At 44.0% G+C, this 18,329-nt stretch overlaps 1 protein-coding gene across 2 annotated transcripts in view; it reads left to right on the plus strand.

Annotated features, from left to right (window-relative positions):
* The first annotated feature begins 9,583 nt into the window (after positions 1-9,583).
* LOC120313891 (intermediate conductance calcium-activated potassium channel protein 4-like) overlaps positions 9,584-18,329 on the plus strand; it is a 34,936-nt gene continuing 26,190 nt past the window's right edge. The window contains exon 1 of one of the 2 annotated variants that reach the window (XM_039356280.1): positions 9,584-10,289. In XM_039356280.1, coding sequence (XP_039212214.1) covers positions 10,089-10,289 — 201 coding nt within the window. In that variant the 5' untranslated portion in view covers positions 9,584-10,088. The remainder of the gene's footprint in view (positions 10,290-18,329) is intronic. The other variant, XM_039356279.1, reaches the window with a different exon arrangement.

Here is an 18,329-nt window from a genome sequence, read left to right on the forward strand (position 1 = left end):
AAGGAGTGCAGTGTGCTGATCTTAGACCATCCTAGATCAAGCCAAGTTCAAAAATGCCAGGGAATTTCTAGATGCCTGGCACTCTGACAAATTAGCCATCAATAGACGCATAGACATTAACAACATCTATAGCCAATGCAAAAGACCCACGCACCTCTACACCAGTAATCAGCAACCAGATCAACATAGATTAACTCAAGGATTAAAAAAGATGCTGAGACTCTAGAAAGAGTACAGAGAAGAGCAACAAAGATGATTAGGGGACTGGAGGCTAAAACATATAAGGAACAGTTGCTGGAATTGGGTATGTCTAGTCTAATGAAGAGAAGGACGAGGGGGGACATGATAGCAGCATTCCAATATCTCAGGGGCTGCCCCAAAGAACAGGGAGTCAAGCTATTCTCCAAAGCACCTGAAGGCAGGACAAAAAGCAATGGATGGAAACTCAAGGAGAGAAGCAACCTAGAACTAAGGAAAAATTTCCTGACAGTTCCTTATAGAACAGAGCTTTTCAACCTTTTCACCCATTGTACCACTTTTAGGATATGGCAATATCCGAGTACCACCAGTCGCCTAGCAAGGTGTCAAAAACTTGATGACCCCCCAAAAAAGGAAAAAAGTGATAAAATACAGGTAATCCTCGACTTACAACAGTTCGCTTAGTGACTCTTTGAAGTTACAATGGCACTGAAAAAGTGCCCCCCAAGCCACAGCCGAGCAAGACATCTGCCTGCCCGCCCGGTGGCGCTCTTCCTCCTGTCCGAGGTTTTCATTGTTATGAGCATTTCTGTTGAGGATTGGCAGTGATGGTGGGGTGGGGGGTGTTTGGTTTTTATTCCCTCCGTCTGCTGGGTGGTTACAGCAGGTTTTGGTCACTTCACATGACCCTGGGACACTGTGACCGTCATAAATATGAATCAGTTGCCAAGCATCTGAATGTAAATCACAAGACCCTGGAGATGCTGCAACATTCCAGCTGATTGGCGCTTCTTCTGGGTTCAGCAGAAGTGCCAGGATCAGTGCCAAGCTCCAGCTGGAGCCTGGCACTGATCCTGGTGCTTCCACTGAGCCCTGACAGCCCCAAAGAAGCGCCAATCATCTGGAAAGCAGTACTGATCCTGGCGCTTCTGCTGAGCCCTGACAGCCCTGCAGCTCCAGCCGTCTCTCACTCAGGCTTGTGTGGTGCTGCCACCGGTTCAGCTCATTCCCCTCCCCCACTACTTTTCTAGGATGGTCACGTACCACCTGCCAGGTGCCAATGTACCATAGTGGTACCCGTACCACTGGTTGAAAAGCCCTGAGTTAGAACAATTAATCAGTGGAACAACCTGCCTCCAGAAGAGGTGAATGCTCCAACACTGGAAGTTTTTAAGAAGAGACTGGACAGCCATTTGTCTGAAATAATATAGGGTTTCCTGCCTGAGCAGGGGGTTGGACTAGATGACCTCCAAGGTCCCTTCCAACATTATTATTATTATTATTATTATTAACATCAGACCGACAATCAAGTAAATAATACCCCAATCAAGAAACTGCCAAAGAAGCCAAGAATAAACCAACCAATCGAAAAACTCTAAGACCACCCCCACCAACACTGACAGGGCAGACCATTAAACTGTCAGCAAACTGTATTCCTTACTAGCACTAATGATGTTACCTAGTTTGGGTAACGAAAACAAGCAAGCTCAGAGAGCACCAAGGACCCCCTCATTAGTGTTATTTTTTTTTGTGCTAGTTTATGGCAGGTTTATATAGTGCATGTTTTTTTTTTTTCTACTTCTTCTGGAACTTCCAATGCTTAATTCCGGTACAGTATTGAAGATTAGTTGCATCACGCTATCAAAAGATCTGGTTGGTGGTTAGAAGCTAAGAATTGTATCTTGTCTTGAGTGTGTTTGTGCATGATCATAGGTTAGGGGAGAAGACTGGCCCAGCTCCCACTGGGAACAGATGTGAGGGCTCCACTCCCAGTAGAGAGTAACCAAAATGTATGTTAGAACTCAACTTCTAGCCAAGTTAGAACCGTCACCAAAATGGTGATCCTATCAAGGATGTTTCTTCAAAGAGCCCACGGGTGGACAGAGAGGGCTCATAAATGTGAATTATATCATCCACAAAGCTGAATTCTCCCCACAGCTAGGAGAATATTGATCCCATTGGCCTTTGATGTTGTATGTTACCAGTCATTACAGGCCAAAATGTAGTTTCCTTCTGGAGTGCAGCCACTTGATCCCATAAGCAACTGCTGAATCTAATGGAAACCCCGGCATGCTTCAGCCAAATTCCCACACCCTTACATTCTCTCCCCTGTCATTTTTAAACCACTTAAGTTCACTGAACGTCAGCAGGAGGTGATCTTGGGTACACATCCAGGATCTCTCTGGGATACCTCCAAAGGGTGGATGGAAGAGAAATATCCCATCCTCCTGAATATTTGACTGCTGAGTCACTGGTATGGCCCTAAACCCACTGAGTCAGATCCAAACCAACGCCCAGCACTGACTTGGTTTGGGTGGAGCAAAAGAATGGGTAAGAGTATCTTAAATTCATAATGCAGTTACTTAGTAATCTTGGCTATAATACTGGATGATGCTTTGTCACTGCAGGATATCAGAAACTCATTGAAATCCCCCCCATAATGCTAATGAACAACACGGGTATATACTGTATTCTTAATAGAATAACAGAGTTGGAAGAAATCTTCAATGTCCTATAGTCCAACCCCCTGCTTAAGCAGGAGACCCTAAACCAGGGGTGGGCAACTTTGGCTCTTTTATGACTCGTGGACTTCAACTCCCAGAATTCCTGAGCCAGCTTGGCTCAGCATGGAAACCTCTCTCTTTCCTCTCAGCATGGCTGGCTCAGGAATTCTGGGAGTTGAAGTCCACGAGTCATAAAAGAGCCAAGGTTGCCTACCCTGCCCTAGACAAGTGGCTATCTAGTCTCTTCATAAAAACCTCCAGTATTGGAGCATCAACAACTTCTGAAGGCAAGCTGGTCCCCTGGTTAATTGTTCTCACTGTTAGGAAATTTCTTCTTAGTTCTAGGTTGTTTCTCTCCTTGGTTAGTTTCCATCCTTTGCTTCTTGTCCTGCCTTTAGGTGCCTTGGAGAATATGTGAACCCCTCTTCTTTGTGGCAGTCCTTCAAATGTTGGAACACTGCTATCATGTCACCCCTGGTCCTTCTTTTTATTAAGCTAGGCATACCCAATTCCTGCATTCCTTTCATATTTTTTTTAGTCTCCAGGCCTCTAATCATCTTTGTTGCTGTTCTCTGCACTCTTTCCAAAGTCTTAACATCTTTTTTTATAATTTGGTGAGCAAAACTGGATGCAGTATTCTAGGTAAGGTCTTGCTAAGGCTTTATAAAGCCGTACTAATACATCACATGATCTTGATTCTATCACTCTGTTAATGCAGCCTAGGACTGGCTTGCTGTTGGGTTTTTTTGGTTGTTGCCAGACACTGATAGATATATAAAATGTTCATCCCTTAAGGGGAAACACATGAAACAATTATGCAATAATCAGTGAGCAGACACTCCAGTTTCATTGAGGAAGTAGATTTTCAGCTGAGCAAATTGTATTCTCGCTCTCTTAAAATGATGGCGATGGTGGTAGTAATTATTACGGGTAGTCCTCGGTTTACGACCACAATTAGGATCACAATTTCTGTTGCTAAGCAAGGTGGTTGTTAAATTAATTGTGCCCAATTTTATGACCTTGTTTGCCACGGTTGTTAAGCAAATCAACCCAGTTATTAAGTGAACCATGCAGCTATTAAGTGAATTCACCTACCCTCATTGAGTTTGCTTGTCAGAAGCCAACTGGGAAATGACAATCACACTGCAAATGTCACAATGACATGTCAATTGCCAAGTACCTGAATTTGGATCACGTGACATGGGGATCCTATGATGGTTGTAGGTTTATTAGCCACCCAGAGTTATCCTGAGGTAAAATGGGTGGTCAATAAATTTTATAAATAAATAATGTGTCTGAATCTGAAAACTGTGGCTGAATCTGGATGTTCTGCTTCAGATAATTTTGAATGGTCACTAAATGAAAGTTGTACGTCGAGGATTACTTGTATCATACCATAAAATAATAGAATACGAGGGCTGGAAGGAATCTTTCAGATCATTGAGGCCAGTGTTTGTCAATCTTGGCTGCCTGAAGATGTGCGGACTTCAACTCCCAAAATTCCTCAGCCAGCAAAGCTTCTTCTCACATCATCAAGCAGCTTTGCTGGCTGGGGAATTCTGGGAGTTGAAGTCCACACATCTTCAGGCAGCCAAGACTGACAAACACTGGTATAGTCCAACCCCTTACACAATGCAGAATCATCTAAAAGGCTCCAGTTTTTCTGAGAAAAAGGCTTAGGTTTCATAATCCCTCAGCAGTCAAACTGAATTGGTCTCTAAATGTGTACCAAACAAGGAAGGAAAGTTCCTCTCTCCCCTCCTGCATATGGAGGGGATGATACACTGAAATATGTATTTAACTTGTTTCATGCTTTTCACTATTTTTGTGGGGGAGGTAGGTATATATAGTTGAAGCTTCTTAGTTGTGTCTCAGAAACAGGCCCGGAGCCGCTGAATCAAGCAGGGTGTGTCCTACTTGGGAAATTAGTTTGACAGAAAAAAATGTCCATCCTTTCAGGACAAAAACAACAACAGGTCGACAACATTAAGGATTGTCCCCATTCTGTCTGCTATCAAGAGGTCTAATTTCACAGCTACAACACCTCCGTGTGATTCTAAGCAGACTTCACTCTCAATACCTCTTCCATTCCATTCCAATTTTCAAATGCAGGCTTCCTTTTTTTATAGGAAGAATACATGGCTCTCCAAACTGGGGGGGTGGGTTTGTTATGATTGGGTTCACTCACTGTGTTAAGCCAGCCAGGGATTTGTTTGGTTTTGATTTTGCATGTTGCATGATCCCAACCATTGTCAGTTATTCAGCGAATGTGTCAATTGTGTGATGTATGATCTCAGTGTGAAGCTGTATTGGGAGCAACCTGTGGCTTCTCTAAATATATGCTTAGCAGAATTACATGCAGAAATATGTGTAATTTTTCTTCAGACTATTTACCTGATCTTCAGTATTGTCACGCCAGCCTTCTATAACCATATGATGATCCCTAAGCAAGAAGGTCACTCACATTCTCTCTCTCTCTCTCTCTCTCTCTCTCTCTCTCTCTCTCTCTCTCTCTCTCTCTCTCCCTCTCTCTCATCATCATCATATCTATCTATCTATCTAATCATCTATCTCTATCTTTCTATCTAATCATGTCTCTATCTATCTAATCATCTACCTCTATCTTTCTATCTAATCATCTATCTCTATCTTTCTATCTATCCAATCATCTCTCTCTCTATTAATATCTCTCTATCAATATGTCTGTCCATCCATCCTCTGAGAATTCACACCTTTTTCCTCTTCTCAGGCACCACATGAGGCTCCTCAAGGGGTGTGGAGAAAACCTGAACCAGCAGTAAACGAGACGTGTGCGAAACCTCCGAAGAGCTGTCATTCAAATTGCCATCTCTTCTTCCTTTGGGCCTCAGTTCCACTTCTTTCAAGCAACCATGATTCATTGCGGAGAGCTGTCATCACAGAGATGATTAACATTGGAGCCAAAGCCTTGGACACACTTCCCAAGTCTTCTTAGTCATTACTCTTCATTAATAAATAGCTCACAGCTAAACAGGATTTGTTGACTCATTTGTTGGTAGTACTTTATGGCAATAGCCGGTTCCTTTCTGGCTACCCTTCTGAATGCCGGCCTTTCCACTCCTTTCCTGACTAAAGGAAAAGAATGTCTGCAGGGCATGGTCAAAAAAGTCAAGAGGGAACCTGGGAAAATGCAGTCAATGCTCCGCCCATTTTTACCTGCTAACAGAGATTCATCGGAACGCAGATGTTTCTCCCTTGCTTCAGAGATCCTGAAAACGGGGCTAAAGCCACTGCAAGCAGAAGCCTAATTCCTTCATCTCTCCTTTATCCCAGCCTATAAATATAGGCCTTCCATATACCTCCCATAAATCAGAAGGTCTTTTTGAGATCATCAAGTCCACCCCCCTACTCTGTAGAAATTAAAGGGATCCAAATTGAAACTTCTGTGAAAAGGTGTCTTTCTAGCACTAGCTTGAACACACCCAGTGTAGGGAAGACCTCAACAGCGGTGGGGCAGAAATCCAACAGGTGCAGCCAGAAACACTCTCCCTACAAGAGCCTATTCGCCAGCGACACAGATGCTTCTTGTGCTCTGAAGAACGCAGGGGGAGGGGGAGAGGGGAAGGAGGATGAAAAAAAAATGCTTTCTTTAATTTTCCTTGAAAGTCTGGAGACAAGGGTACTGGTTGCAGGAAGGAATCCATTTCAGGGAAATTCTGAGTACTAAGGTCTTCAGAGGTGCTGATCTGGATTGTTTTGCTATCATTATTACTTCTTTTTAAAAAAAAAACAACAACCCCCCCCCCCCAAAAAAAACAACTCTTGATTTTGGTGTTACGATTGCAAAATCCCTGGGGGATTACAATGGAGCATTTGCCCAGCAAAGAGGTTCTAGATTACCATACAATCTGCTTGACTGCTATTTCATTAATTCCCCTGCTCTAAATTTTCTTTCCAAATCCCAACCGAGGCCATTGTCCACTAGATGTTGTGGGGTACAGTCCTCAGAACCTACAAACATCTGCTTTGCTGCCTGGGCTTAGGGCAGGTGGACTTCAACTCCCAGAATTCCTGAGCCAGCATGGGGGAAACTATGGCCCCTTCATGACTCATGGACTTCAACTCTCAGAATTCCTGAGCCAGCATGGGGGAAACTATGGCCCCTTCATGACTCATGGACTTCAACTCCCAGAATTCCTGAGCCAGCATGGGGGAACTATGGCCCCTTCATGACTCGTGGACTTCAACTCCCAGAATTCCTGAGCCAGCATGGCTCAGTTTAGAAACTCCCTTTCCCCTCAGCATGGCTGGCTCAGGAATTCTGGGAGTTGAAGTCCACCAGTCATAAAAAAGCCCAGGTTGCCTACCCTGGCTTAGAGGAATTGTAGTGCTAAACATATTGGGGATTCCTCTTTGAAACTAAGCTGCTCCTTGAAGGCAGAGACTTACCTACATTGGTCCAGCTCCTCCATGGAAAAAGCAACACTCCCCCCACCCCCTTGGCTAAATTTCTGGTTTTAGAAGGCCTAAAATGGGAGGTTAGCTTTTATTTCTCATCCTGCATCATATAGTTGGCTTGGCTTGGGAGGGGGGCATTGTTTTATTTATTTATTAGATTTATATTCCACCTTTATTACTTTTTGTAAGTAAAGTCCAGGTGGCAAACATACACGATACTCCTTTCTCCTCCTTTTTTTCCCCCACAGCAACAACAATCCTGTGAGGTAGGTTGGGCTGAAACAAAATGACTGGCCCATAGTCACCCAGACGGCTTCCATGTCTAAAGTGGGACTAGAATTCACCATCTCCTGGTTTCTAGGCTAGCACCTTAACCAAACTGGTTCTTTTTCAGCATCTTCTTGCCCCAAGGCAGAAATTTTTTGATTCAAGCCAGAGAAATGGAAACTCCTCAGATTCACACAGCGAAATCTCATGAGGTGTTGGACTCTTTTTTTTTTTTTTTACACCAGACCAGACAATGTTTTTGGCCGCCAATGAATTTTATGTCTCAAGCAATCACGTCCACTTGTTTTGGCTGTCTCCCATTGCCCCCCTCCCATCTCGCAAATGAATTAGGGTCAGGTCTGTCCGTCGATGGTTGACTGTTCCCCTTGCCAATTTAGGTCCCCAGACAGTAATCTTTCTTTGGCAAACAAACACTTGGGACACGACATTTTGTCAAGCACGGCAGGCCAAAAAGTAGAAGTCTTTGTGTCATATTATAGTCTTTTAATCTTACAAAGCAGAAAGCTTCTCTGTGGCTGGATAAGGATGATGCTTACCGAAATCTACCTGGATCTATTTAGAAATCACAGATAAATCTGGGGAGGGGCTGCAGTCAGCCACAACACATTTTTCCAAGGTGTGTAAGTGATTCACAACCTCAAATTCTTTAAGCTGGAAATATTGGTTTATGTTCTACCTCCCCCAACAGCTACGCAGTATCCAAGGGAAAGCATTCTATATTATTTATATATATATATATATTTATTAAATTTATATGCTGCCTATCTTGTTATCTAGTGACTCTGGATGGCTCAGAGGCGCTGTCTTCTTTCTTGCTGCTTCCCAAGTCAAAAATCCAATGTTCCTTGGGCACGTCAGTATCTTGAGAATGAGTAGGGGTGACATGACAGCAGTATCTAATATCTGAGGGGCTGCCACAAAGAAGAGGGGGGGGTCAAGTTATTTTCCAAAGCACCCAAAGGCAGGACAAAAAACATTGGATGGAAACTAATTAAGGAGACAACCAACCTACGGTAGAAATAAGAAGAAATTTCTTGCCAGTGAGAACAATTAATCAGTGGAACTACTTGCCTTCAGAAGTTGTGGAACTACTTGCCTTCAGAAGTTCCACCACTGGAGTTTTTTTAAAAAAGAAACTGGACAGCCATTGTCAGTTCTATTCTAAATTGAAAATTGAATTGACATCTCTAGGCTGGGTGGAAAATAGAGACTCCATTTGAACAGGCATAACCCCTGGGGTTTTTTAACTGGGTAGTTAAAAAAACAAAAGTCAAAATAGTGTTGCACACACGAAAAAGGACAGGGCTTTGATCACACACAATTTCAGCCATTTTGACTTTTTTTAAACCAGAACCTGAATGTGTGGCTCAGCAGAGCAGTGAAAAGACGCATGGCTTGTAGGTAAGTCTAGTTTTATGAAAAGAAGACTAGGGGTGACATGATAGCATTCTTCCAACATGCCCCAAAGAAGAGGGAGTCAAGCTATTCTCCAAAGCCCCCGAAGGCAGGACAAGAAGCAACGGATGGAAACTAATCAAGGAGAGAAGCAACCTAGAACTAAGGAGAAACTTCCTGACAGTGAGAACAATTAACCAGTGGAACAATCTGCCTCCAGAAGCATTGAATGCTCCCACACTGGAAGTTTTTAAGAAGAGTCTGGACAGCCATTTGTCTGAAACGGTATAGGGTTGGACTAGAAGACCTCTAAGGACCCTCCCAACTCTGTCCTTCTATTCTTCTTGACCGAACAGCATCGTTCTCGAAGATCCCACTTCTGAGCATGGGTAGAGTGCCTTCAGAGGTGACAACATGCTTGGTGAATTCACCCAGCTGTACAACACACGAAGCCCCCGAAGACTCGACACGAAGCTTCGCCTGCTCGGTGCTGGCAGACGGCAGTTTTTTTTTTTTTTAACACGGTTTAAGCGCGTTGTGGGGACGCACAGTTACGGATCTCCGTTTCAGTTTTCAGCCCGTTCCTAGACTGGGCATTGGGCAGCCAGATGGGGACTCCGGGCGTGTTGGAGGGGGGGGGAAAGAGATATGGGGAGGGGAAAATTGATTCCCTCCCCCCCGTTGTTCCTAGCCCCCCCCTTCCTGCCCCTATAAAGCCCGAGTCCCTTGAGACGCCGCCAGGCACTCGGCTCCGGCCCCCCTCGCCTTTTCACGCTTCGCCCGGCCCTCCTTGGGCAGCCCCCGCCCTGCCTTGCCCCGCCCGCTGACGAAGTGCCCCAGTCCGACGCACCAGCGGGCCGCAAGTTCCTCCGGCGCTCTGGGGGGCTGGCTGGGCAGCAGCTGGGTCCGGGACTCCGCGAGCGCCTCGACTTCTTCAGCACTTCGGCGGGACGCGAACTTTCTTTTGAGCTGCTGTCTTGTCCCATTGCTTTCCACTTTTTCTCTCTGATCAGTTTCCTTTCTTTCTTTCTTTCTTTCTTTCTTTCTTTCTTTCTTTCTTTCTTTCTTTCTTTCTTTCTTTCTTTCTTTCTTTCTTTCTTTCTCTCTCTTTTTCTTTCTTTCTCTTTCTCCCTCCTCCCCACCCTCGTCCTGGCTGCCTGCTGGTTGCTCAAGCGGCAGGGATGGGGGGCTGCCCAAGGGGTCTTCAGCCCCTGCCTCCCAGCTCCGGGGGCCAAGCGCTCTCCTGCCCCCAGCCATGCCCAAGAGATGCAGATCAAGCAGGAACCGGCGGAGACCAGGGCTCTACACATTCCCACGGAGCCTGGCGAGAATTTGCGTCGCCTTCGGGGACGGAAACTCCTGCTGGGAGAAGAGAAGAACCTGGCCGGGTGGTCGTTGCTGACGGCCGTGCTGGGCATCTTCCTGATGGTGCTGCACACGGAGCTGGCCTGGTTCGGACACTGCGAGGTAAGTTGCTCACTGCCAGCTCCTGATTTCTAGTTTGATGAAGAGAAGGACGAGGGGGGACATGATGGCAGTCTTCCAGTATCTCAGGGGCTGCCCCAAAGAAGAGGGAGTCACGCTATTCTCCAAAGTGCCTGAAGGCAGGACAAGAATGGAAGGAGAGAAGCAACCTAGAACTAAGGAGAAACTTCCTGACAGTTAGAACAATTAGCCAGTGCAACAACCTGCCTCCAGAAGCGATGAACGCTCCAACACTGGAGGTTTTTAAGAAGAAACTGGACAGCTATTTATCCGAAATGGTGTAGGGTTCCTGCCTGAGCAGGGGGTTGGACTAGATGACCTCCAAGGTCCCTTCCATCTGTTATTCTGTTATTCTTTCCTCCTTCCTTCCTTCCTTCCTTCCTTCCTTCCTTCCTCCCTCCCTCCCTCCCTCCCTCCCTCCCTTCCTTCCTTCTCCAACACTGGAAGTTTTTAAGAAGAAACTGGACAGCCATTTGTCCGAAATGGTGTAGGGTGCCTGCCTGAGCAGGGGGTTGGACTAGATGACCTCCAAGGTCCCTTCCATCTATTATTCTGTTTTTCTTTTTTCCTCCCTCCCTCCCTCCCTTCCTCCCAACCTCCCTCCCTCCCTCCCTCCCTCCCTCCCTCCCTCCCTCCCTTCCTTCCTTCCTTCCTTCCAACACTGGAAGTTTGTAAGAAGAGACTGGACAGCCATTTGTCTGAAATGGTATAACCTGCCTGAGCAGGGGGTTGGACTTGATGACCTCCAAGGTCCTTTCCAACTTTATTATTATTATTTCTCACCTGTCCTTCTCTTCCTTCTTAAGCCTCACTTCAGCCTGGAAACCAGGTTTGTCTATTTTTGCTTCGGGCTTCCATCCCAAATCACTTTACAGGAAATATGTTTTTAAACATTTGGCTTATTTGGAAGGTTGACGGTGCCAGATTTGGGCACAGTTTGCAAGGAGTTTTCTCTAACAGGCAAATGAATTGCTGATCCAAAGTTGTGTGAAAGAGGCAGACAGATGTTGACCAGTTACTGCTTTTTTCTATCTGCTTCTCCCAAGGTTGGGATCATCCTGTGTGGGGAAGTGGGGAAGGGGTTGGATTAGAAACTAGGAACCCCAGATTTTAGTCCTTGCTCAGTTGTGGAAGCTCCCTTGGGCCAGTGACACTCTCAGTCCAAACTTCCTCACGAGGTGATTGTGGGGGAAAAATAGGAGAAGGCAGCCCTGTGTCACCTCTTTGGTCCAGAAAGAGAAGCAGGAGGTAAGGCTAACTCAAGGTTTCTCCACCTCAAGGTCTACGGAGATTCTCAGGCATCCAGGTCATGGTGGTCCCAAAAGTGCTTTATCAAAAGGCAACTGTTTTTCCTTGAAGACTGAAGAACTGAAGAAGCTTCTTGGATGAGAAGCGAAACCAAGGAAAAACAAAGTCCATTTGCCTTTTGAAAGATTGGGATTCTCAACTGTAATAGTAATAGTAGTAAAGTTGGAAGGGACCTTGGAGGTCATCTAGTCCAACCCCCTGCTCAGGCAGGAAATCCTACACCATTTCGGACAAATGGCTGTCCAGTCTCTTCTTAAAAACTTCCAGTGTTGGAGCGTTCACTGCTTCTGGAGGCAGGCTGTTCCACTGATTAATTGTTCTTACTGTCAGGAAGTTTCTCCTTAGTTCTAGGTTGCTTCTCTCCTTGATTAGTTGTTCCACTGCAACAACTTTAAGCTGGGAGGACTTCCACTCCCAGAATTCCCCAGCCAGCAGAGTTGCTGAGGTTGAGAAATTCCCCAGCCAGCTATTCATTGCTGAGGTTGAGAAATATTAGCCTAATTACTCAATAATTCTAAAGATGTTCTGCCCACAAATTTTGTGGAGTCCCCCAACGGTCTAGCATCTTTATTAGTGAGAATGCCATCTGTCTACCTAATATAGTGCCTTATTTTAAGCAGAATCTGTCAAGATCTAGCAGAAAGTCCCTTGCAATGTTGTGGTTACCAAGCTGGAATTGGGCACGAGAAATGGATTTTAATCCTCTTTACAAGATTTGCTCAGGGATCTTAACACTGTTCGCCTCACAGGAGGGGTGAGAACAAGTTAGTCAGAAGGAGAGGAAGTGATCCAGCCTCCGCCAAGCAAGCCAGGACAGAATAAAAATAAAAACACACAACATTTCTCCTGCACGTGTCCTTCTTTTATTTGCACCCAACCTTCCAAACAAATTCTATGGCCCCAAAGTGGAAGGAAACATGAAACCATTTACAGGTTCCTAAATCAACTTGACTACAGCGTGTGGCTGGGAGGGAAGGCTGCTTTGGATATTGTGACAAAATGACAGCCTTCAAAGAAGAAAACCAAATGTCCTCCCCTCTTTGTGTGCTTAAACTAATTTCTGAGGAACCTGCTATATAATAAGCTGAGCCATCATCCTGTAAAACCTGTCTGTGAATTCAGTGGCCGTAAGCTTTTACGGGGCTTCGGAAAAGGTAGAACGTGTCCTCAGTTTAAAATTGTTCATTCCGTGACCATTCCAAGTCACAACAGCACTGAAAAAAAAGGTGATTTACAACTGGTGCTCACAGCTGCAGCCACTGCAGATTCCCCAGGGCAATGTGATCACCATTTGCAACTTTCCCTGCACGCTTCCCACGAGCAAAATCCGTGGAGGAAGCCAGATTCTCTGTGATCCACTTAATGACTGCAGGGTATTACTAAGGATAAATATAATAAAGGATCTCTATACCTATTATTACACATGCTAAACAGCAGCAAGATTAGCCTTTGCACAGAGATGGAAAGATAATGAGGCACCCTCAGAAGAAGAGGTAATAAATAAGATTTTATCCTGTGCTGAAATGGATAGGTTGACGTTAGAACTCAAGGATAAGAGTGAAATAGATTATTATGAAATCTGGAAAAAATTGTATAATTGGTTGGGGAAAAATAGATAGAAAAACTCTCCGATTCAGCAAAAGACACATTGATCAAGAAAGATACTGATCAAAGGAAAAATATTAAAATATTAAGGTAAAAATTAAGAATATAGATGATGGGATCTATCAGAGAGAATATTTTAAAAAAAAGAAATATCTGTTTGAATATGTGGATTATGAATGATAGAAATCAGTTGTCAGTGATTTTTCTTTACAAATGTAAACCCAGCAAACACAGTTAACCAGCTATTATGTGATTTATGTTTTAAAAATCAATAAAACGTATTAAAAAAATGACTGCAGGGATTCGCATCACAACTGTGGCAAAAAAGATTGTGAAAATCAGGCTTGACTCATTTAACAACTGCTTTGCTTAGCAGTGGAAAGTCTGGTTACAATTGTCATAAGTCGAGGACTATCTGTAGCAGAAGGTAGATAACGATTGTTGCTGGATTACTGTTCGATAGACTGAAAAAGCCAGGAAAATTTCAGGTGGTCCTCAACTTAGGACCACCACTGAGCCCAAAATTTATGTTGCTAAGTGAAACATTCGTTAAGTGGGTTTTGCCCCATTTTTACCACATTTCTTGCCTCTGTCGTTAACTGAGTCATTGCAATTGATAAGTCAGTAATCCGGTTGCTAAGAGAATCTGCCTTTGATTTTTCTCTCTTCTGGCTTTGTAACGAATTTTTGGCCAGGAGAAAAAACTTGAAGCCTGCATGCGGTTTTGTAAACTTTCTGCCTAAAGTTGGCAGCGCTGAAGTATTTAGGCATTTCTGATTAAATGGATAGAAAACATCACTTCTTTTTAAACATTTATCTGTTGTGATTAAATTGGACGATCCCGGCTGTAATGATTAAAAGATGTGCGATTTACTCATTTGGTCAGTTTGTGCATAGTTAAAGTGAATTAGGAATGGGGAGATCTAAGGCTTAAATCTACCCTCAGCCATTCTCTTTCATTAACCCTAATCCCAACACAGGAATACAACAACATCCAGAGACGCAGGCAACAACACATCTGTACACCTGCCCTTTCTGTCTGTATATACTTGAGCTCATGGCAGTGCGACAGAATGCAATGAATGTTGCTAGTTTCAGGGCAAAATCTGATTAATTTGTACATGCATTAATCTTATATTTTATATCATACGGTATGCTTTATTTTAATTATGCTGCTTCGGACACAAACCAACAATAAACAAACCCTAACCCTTACCTTACAGGGTTGTTGTGCAGAAGAGTGGAGGAATGCAACATATGTTGCTTTGAGTTTGTTTGATCTCATACACAAAAGGGCAAATAAACATTCGTCTCTATTAGCAAATGAAAAATGACCAGTGGAGAGTTAGTTTACTTCATTTTGGTGTGACATGTGTGTGCGTTTTCCTCCACTTGCAACACACATGTCCCCATGCTCAACCCTGAGAATCAAACTCCTTTTCCTCTGATGGATGAAGAAGATTGGTGTTTCACGTGATAAAAAGTGGACAACTTTTTTGAGCCAAGAGTTACAGCAGGCGTTGGAGTTATGTTTTCAGGGAGGAAACAAAAACAATAGATGAGGTTAGGACAAAGATGAAAATCCATTTCATTCATATACAGGTGATCCTTGACCACAACTGAGTCCAAAATGTCTTTGCTAAGCAGACGTTTTGCCCCATTTTACGACATTTGTTGCCACAGTTGTTAAGTGATCGCTGCAGTTGTTAAGTTAGTAAAATGGTGGTTAAGGAAATCTGACTTCCCCACTTTATTTTGCATGTCGGAAGGTCGCAAAAGGGGATCATGTGATCCCCAGGGACACTGCAACTGTCCTAAGTACATGCCAGTGGCCAAGAGTCTGGATTTTTTTTTAAGTAATTTTTTATTTTTCCAAACTCTCCCCCATACATATACCGTGATATTTATCAGATGTTAACATACATTCTTTTAACATTCATATATAAGATACTTTTGATAAAATGAAATAAATACATGACTTTTAGTGTTGCTCGCCCATTTCCCCTTTCACTGTATCCACACTCCTCCTTCTCTACCTTCTTTCTCCCTTTCTTCTCTTCCCTACTTCCCTCTTCTTCCTCTCCTCTTCTCTTTCCTTCACCGCTCTCCTCCCCTTTCTCCCCACTTCTCCTCTTCTCCTCCAACCTTCCTACTTCCTTCTCCCCTCCTTTACAAGAGTTCAGATTTTGATCACGTGATACTCATGATGACCAGGTGATGCTGCAATAGTCCCAGGTGTGAAAAATGTGCACAGGTCACTTTTTTTTTAGTGCCGTTGTAACTTGGAACAGTCACTAAAGGTTGGTTTGGCCTTGGTCTGTCTCAGCAGGCAGCTGGCAATGGGATAGAGACTCTGCTGTATCCGCTAATCAAGGAGAGAACCAATCTAGAAATAAGGAGAAATTTCCTGATAGTGAGAACAATTAATCAGTGGGACAACTCGCCTTCAAAGTTGTTGTTGTTGTTGATGATAATAATAATATAATGATGATAATGATGATGATGATGATAATGGAAGAGACCTCGGAGGTCTTCTAGACCAACCCCCTGCTCAGGCAGGAAACCCTATACCATTTCAGACAAAAAACTTCTTAAAAACTTCCAGTGTTGGAGCATTCACCGCTTCTGGAGGCAGGCTGTTCCACTGGTTAATTGTTCTAACTGTCAGGAAGTTTCTCCTTAGTTCTAGGTTGCTTCTCTCCTTGATTAGTTTCCATCTGTTGCTTCTTGTCCTGCCTTCAGGCGCTTTGGAGAATAACTTGACTCCCTCTTTTTTGGGCCAGCCCCTGAGATACTGGAACGCTGCTATCATGTCAGCACTCCCTCACTGGAGAGATTGCTTATCTGAAACAGTAGCGGGTCTCCTGCTCAAATGGGGGGGAGGGTTGTTGGACTAGAGAGCCCTGGCACCAAGGCAGAGGAGCATTGTTTTGATGACTCTCTATTCAATGCTGCAAAGCAGGCTGCGGTTTTATTCCTGGGGCACCAAACTCCCCAGGGAAGTTATTCTGTTCTGTTATTCTGCACATAATAGAAGGGATGTGTGTTTGCTTCGCAGCAAGCATGCTGTGTTTTCTCTCCTCTCTCCATGAGCAATTTGTTGCCCCAGGAATCAAATCATAGCCTGCTTTGCAGCGTTGCATAGAGAGGACACCAAAACGATGCTCTCGTACCTTTGTGTGCAGGCTCTCTTACACATCTCTGACATCTAGAGGTAGACTGCCTTAGAATATGGAGTCTCTGCTTAGCCAACGTGGCAAAGGATCCTCCAATGTGGTCCAGATATTATACATATGGGATGGGGTGCAGTGCTCAGTGGATGAATCCAAATGATCTTCACGGGTGATTCAAAGGTGTGTGTGTGTGTGTGTGTGTTTTTAAGGCAACTGGACTTTGTTTTTCCTCGAATATATTTCACTTCTCGCCCAAGAAGCTTCTTCAGTTCTTCAGAGGTGACATTTGCAAATAACATGCCTTTGCTTCAAAGGTGATTTTGCCTTGCATCCCAGAAAAAGTGCTGTCACATTTGTTGCTTTGCTGTTTGCCTGCAGGAAGTGTACAGGAGCCAGCTTAGGGATTCTGTTAACATGGGGGAAAAGATGTAGTTGGCTTAAACACCCCATAAATGACCTTCCTCTCTCAGAAGTTGGAATGTTAATGAACATTCCATAACGCCACTCTGCTCAACCAGGACAAAAATCCTGGTTGATGGACTTATTAAAAAGTATTCAGAAAACAGTGTTTGTAAAAAAAAAAAAAAAAAGCATTCTCAGTTGCTACACTCACACAATGCACCAAGATGGATTAGTTTTGAAACTGGCTCAACGTGCTGTTTAGCCTAGTGGCATTAAGCATTAATGTAATTTTATGGTTTTATGGTTATAGGGATGTAGAAAATGAAATGGTATATAGGGTTTCCTGCCTGAGCAGTGAGTTGGACTAGAAGACCTCCATGGTCCCTTCCAATGATGTTATTCTGTTAAAATGATCAATTAACTAGACTAAGTACAACATGGAAAAGAACCAAGATGCAAGCTGAATCTTCCAGGACTGGAGGCATTTTTCCCCCCCTGGATCCAGATTTCTTGAATCTGAATCTGGATCTGGATCTGGACAGGAAACTGAGTCTTGAACCTTCCTTTTGTTTAATCTGCATGAAACATAAATTTGATGGGGAAGAGAATTTATTTCCTTTCAAGTTAAGAACTGAATATCCAACTGAAGTGTAACCTGTCTAGAATTTCCTACTAAATCCTACTTGTGTCTCAAAGGCAGAGTCGTCCTGAGAAACGGGAAAACAGGCAACAGGGAGGAAGCATCAGTGGGAATCTCTTTTTCCCGATCTTTTTCTTTCTCCCAAGTTTTTCTTGTGATGATAATGATAATGATAAAGTTGGAAGGGACCTTGGAGTTCATTGAGTCCAACCCCCTGCTCAGGCAGGAAACCCTATACCATTTCGGACAAATGGCTGCCCAGTTTCTTCTTAAAAACTTCCAGTGTTGCACATTCACCACTTCTGGAGGCAGGTTGTTCCACTGGTTAATTGTTCTGTCAGGAAGTTTCTCCTTAGTTCTAGGTTGCTTCTCTCCTTGATCAGTTTCCATCTGTTGCTTCTTGTCCTGCGTTCAGGCACTTTGGAAAATAGCTTGACTCCCTCTTCTTTGTGGCAGCCCCTGAGATATTGGAAGACTGCTATCATGTCCCCCCTCATCCTTCTCTTCGTTAAACTAGACATACCCAAATTCCAGTTCCTCATATGTTTTAGCCTCCAGTCCCCTGATCATCTTTGTTGCTCTTCTCTATACTCTTTCTAGAGTCTCAACGTCTTTTTTACATCGTGGTGACCAGAACTGGATGCAGTATTCCAAGTGTGGCCTTACCAAGACACTGTAAAGTGGTATTAATACTTCACGTGCTCTGGATTCTATCCCTCTGTTAATGCAGCCTAGCACTGTGTTGGCCTTTTTGGCAGTTACAGCACACGGCTGGCTCCTATTTAAGGGATTGTCCACTAGGATTCCGTGATCCCTCTCACAGTTGCTACTATTGAGCAAGGTACCCCCTATACTATATCTCTACATTTGGTTTTTCTTGCCTAAAGATAAAAC

The sequence above is a fragment of the Crotalus tigris genome, unplaced genomic scaffold (assembly GCF_016545835.1).
Source record: "Crotalus tigris isolate CLP2741 ecotype Arizona unplaced genomic scaffold, ASM1654583v1 scf7180000018816.262180, whole genome shotgun sequence".
In the NCBI taxonomy this organism is placed as follows: domain Eukaryota; kingdom Metazoa; phylum Chordata; class Lepidosauria; order Squamata; family Viperidae; genus Crotalus; species Crotalus tigris.